The 4,010-nt window shown below is 30.5% G+C and overlaps 1 protein-coding gene across 4 annotated transcripts in view; it reads right to left on the bottom strand.

Moving 5' to 3' along the window:
* Window positions 1-4,010, bottom strand: part of LOC106460116 (inositol polyphosphate 5-phosphatase OCRL-1-like) — a 143,537-nt gene that overhangs the window by 27,997 nt on the left and 111,530 nt on the right. For all 4 annotated transcript variants that reach the window (XM_013919798.2, XM_022386756.1, XM_022386754.1 and 1 more), the window contains 2 exons: window positions 1,072-1,182; window positions 655-756 (listed from right to left, as the gene is read on the bottom strand). In XM_013919798.2, the coding sequence (XP_013775252.1) occupies window positions 655-756; window positions 1,072-1,182 (213 nt within the window). The remainder of the gene's footprint in view (window positions 1-654; window positions 757-1,071; window positions 1,183-4,010) is intronic.

The following is a 4,010-nucleotide window of genomic DNA, read 5'->3' as shown; positions in this document are numbered from 1 at the left end:
TAACATGCAATAACTGCCCAGAATTCTACATCAGAGAAACTGGAAGAAAATTGGAAACCAGATTGACGGAACACAATAAAAAACTGTCCCATGTTTTTCACCATTGCAACTCAAAAAAACATAGAATATCTATTAAAAACACAGTCATTTCAAACAAAGAACCCGACATAAAGAAACGAAAAATCAAGGAATCCATCTTAATTGAACAAAACAACCCTACTCTAAACCAACACCCTGGGTGCCTAGATACCTCTTCTAAGTTTTGCAACAGTTCCGGTCATGTGACTTCTTTGTTCAATATTGTATATATACAGTGTCAGTGTAAATTACTTGTACCTGATGATGACAAAACCTTGTCAAAATGTTGTACATTTGCTGTTATGTTAAACTTATATTAAAGTTTTTCTTCATTACCCATTCAAGCCATCTCCAACCATTATTAGTTAATTAAACTGTTCAAACTCTTCTGAACATAAGCTTTCAATTAAAAAAATGTAACTTTTAAGTAATGCCTAAACCTATTCAAATAAACTGATTAAGCAAACAATTACCCAAAACTGATATTTGAAATGCTATCAATATGTTGAGACACACTGGTGTATGTATATATATATGATACATTTTTATAGTAAGGAAACTTATGTAGAAACTGACCTTTGTTAATCCATATTTAAAAAGGTGATCTATGAGTAACCAAAGTTCCTTTGGGATCTCAAAAGGTGGTTCTTTAGCTTTAATTTCTTTGGGATGAGTTTCCTGCCAAAATATTTTCTTTAAGATATTGAGTGATCTAGAAGCATAGATGTCTCTAAAAGTAAACTAAACTACAAGGTTGCGAGACAAAAAATAATAATAAATTCAAAATAAGAAAAAATACATTTTCAACAGAAAGCTTCAGATGCTTTTTATCATACTAACACATAGCAAATTTGTGAAGATTAAAACAACAGAAAGTATAAATTATATCAAACTGACTACGTGGTAAAAAAAAAACAGAAAAAGTTACAGCAGATTAAAAATAACATCTATGTTTTGTATTTAAGTAACTAATCAAATACAGATGAAGCTTACCAAGTCAATTAGCTTTGCTGTAGGAACCTCACGTATAGGAAATGGCATTCGAACTAGAGCATCTAATGATGAACCAAAACAACTTGGTATGTAAGCGCCTTGTACAGTAATGTAATTGTAATTAAGGATAAACTCCATTAATTACAGTATACACTGCAGAAAGGAACCACACACATCTCTAATTACAGACTATAGTTTTTTCAATGTAAACTTCATCTTACAAAACATACATCTGAAACATTGTGCCAGTTCAAAACTACCAGATTTTATCATTCTGTGATGACTAGAAAAAAATCTTCAAGTTATTTCAAGGAATATTTCTCAAGTTTTTATAAAGGTGTTCTATACTTAGTTACAATCCTTGTGAACAGGATTTAAGTAGTTGTAAGCTTGCTTTCATCTTCACCTCAAGCTAAGGCTACATGCCACAGTAGTCATTCAAAAAAGCTTGTACTTGCTTGTTCAGGTGTCTGTATTGCTTCCCCCAGTGTTGTGGGTCAGACCTATGTGAAGTTTGCACAAGTTCGTATGAGTTGAGAGTTAATCTTCCCTTGATACTTAACTGTTGACTCCAGTTTTACTAACAATAACACCATTCTTTCCTTCTACAATTACTTGCAGTTTTTAAAGGCTGACTAAAAATAATCATGACTACCTTGAAACCTATCAGTAATATTATTATACTGCACTACTGCCTCTGGAACAGGGCCCTGCATTTTGCAGGGGGCTGTATATGAATTTCACTTGTGCAACAATACATCCTGTAACTGAGATTTCTTAATGTACCCTCACAAAAACTGGTAAGATTTTGTTAAAGATTATAAGTATCTTGTACACAGAAAATTACATTATTTTAATTATGTGTTTCTATTAAAAATATGCTATTTAACTATTGTAGTGATTTGCACTCAAACTCTTACTCATTTGATAATTAATCATTAAATAATTTTTAATGTTATATTTTCCTTTCCTGTCCTTTACCTTTTATTACTCATCTTGGAATAAGTCAATGGTTCCCATGGGGCATAATTACAGTATCTCCAGTAGAGATGCACAAGCCTTCAGCAAAATTATCTTCCCCTAGCGCAAGATCTTAAGCCATGAGAGCTGATGCAAAGTATGATGTAAATTTTAAAAATGTTTAAACCTTTTAATTATGCATTTTAAACACAAATAACACATAATTAACAAAGATATAAAAGACCTAAACACAATTTAACTTTCTCTCTAACTATAACGTATTTAGCTAAGAAAAAACTGTAAGTGCTATAGAAGATCAAGCATCCAACATTATTATGGGCAGTTACATCTATCTGATGACAACAGGTGAGCACCAATTTAAAAATAATTCTTGTTGGCTTATAGTATAAACTGAGCTCTTTCTAATGACTATACACATGTATATGTAGCAACTAAATGTATGTTATAAAGCTTAAGCAAAATTATAGATGGTGAGCATGGCACCCATCAGGAGTTGACAAATTTTTTACTTGTTTGTACTCCATTTAACTAGAGGATTTTAAAACTTATGTGTCAATAGGGCAAGTTATTTAATTGTTCAGAAATACATCTACAGGGCTGGCATTATATCAGTCAAGACAGGAAGCATGAAAGTTGAGATTTTTCATAGATTGTGGGTCACTTAGGAACACAAAACTGAATTTTAAGTATTTTTTAAAGCTTTCTTTTGAAATAAAGGAATTAAAACTTAGAAAACATAAAAGTTTAAATCATAACATACATTATAATGTTAATCTCATTCACATACATTGATATTAAAGTTGCTTAATTAAATTTTGAAAGTAATTCAGTGACTTTTGCAAAAAAGTGTTTAACCCTATCTCTACAGGTCTTCCTATGGTCACGGGTCAAAGGCCATGTCAACGTCTTTTTAGACTTGCATTCAACATTTTATTGAACCACTATTTTATGAATGTATCTCAAAGTTTGGTATTAAATTGGAAATTATGATTCAAATTTTAGTATAATCCCTTTGTTAATTTCTTAATTTAAAAGTAAATATTAAAAAAGAAATCCTAAATATTGATTTTTGTGTGTCACGTGGTACGTTGAATGTAGCATTGGTTCAATTTAGATGTTTGTGATGTCCAAATACAAAGTCTATAGTTTCTTAGGAATTAGGAACCAATATTGACAAGATAGAATAAAAATAAGAACTTCCTATCTTTTCTATTTGCTGAGATGTCACTCATGTACTGAAACAGACACAGTGGCCCCACCCACTTCTTTCCATTTTTGGAAACATTTCCTTATACACACCTACTTCTGTTTATGACATGTAAATAACCAATCGAAAGCTAAGAATGTCCCCCTAGTGGCTTTCTCAGCCATTTTGAAGTATTATGACGTCAACTTGTTCTTTTTATACAAGATTTTAAGCTGGTAAGTTCAGTTATTAGTCTGCTCAAAATTTCATATTTTTTAGACCCAAATACAGCTTAGTTACTGAGTTTGATAAATTATAGTGGAATTCAATGGTAACAATATGGTAATTTATAATTTTTTGGTTATTTCAAATGTATGTATAAAACCTACTAAGAATTATTTCATTTCACACCCTCCATGTGTGAAATTTGATAGGGCTTAGCAATCTATGACACGCAGCAAACGAGTTCAAAGTTTGTAACTAGAAGAGATAATTATTCTCTATAATTCTTTATTTACTGTTCTATGTTTTAAGAAAAATAACTTTAAGAACTTACTTGTAAATAGTAATAATGTATTATGACTGAAATGTGACAGTATTTTGTAAAATACTAGTCCAATAAACATAGTCAAGACAGGTCACTTGGTAAAGGCTTTTTTCATTTTAGAATGACTACAAATTATAACACGAAAACAAAAATGTGTAGTCTAAATAGCTTAAACTTCATAGCATTATACATTTATATGTATATATATATTATTTTTATTATACT

This window comes from Limulus polyphemus, unplaced genomic scaffold, assembly GCF_000517525.1.
Source record: "Limulus polyphemus unplaced genomic scaffold, Limulus_polyphemus-2.1.2 Scaffold712, whole genome shotgun sequence".
Taxonomy (NCBI): Eukaryota; Metazoa; Arthropoda; class Merostomata; order Xiphosura; family Limulidae; genus Limulus; species Limulus polyphemus.
Note: the sequence above shows the minus strand (reverse complement) of the source record. Positions and strands in the feature narration are given on the sequence as shown.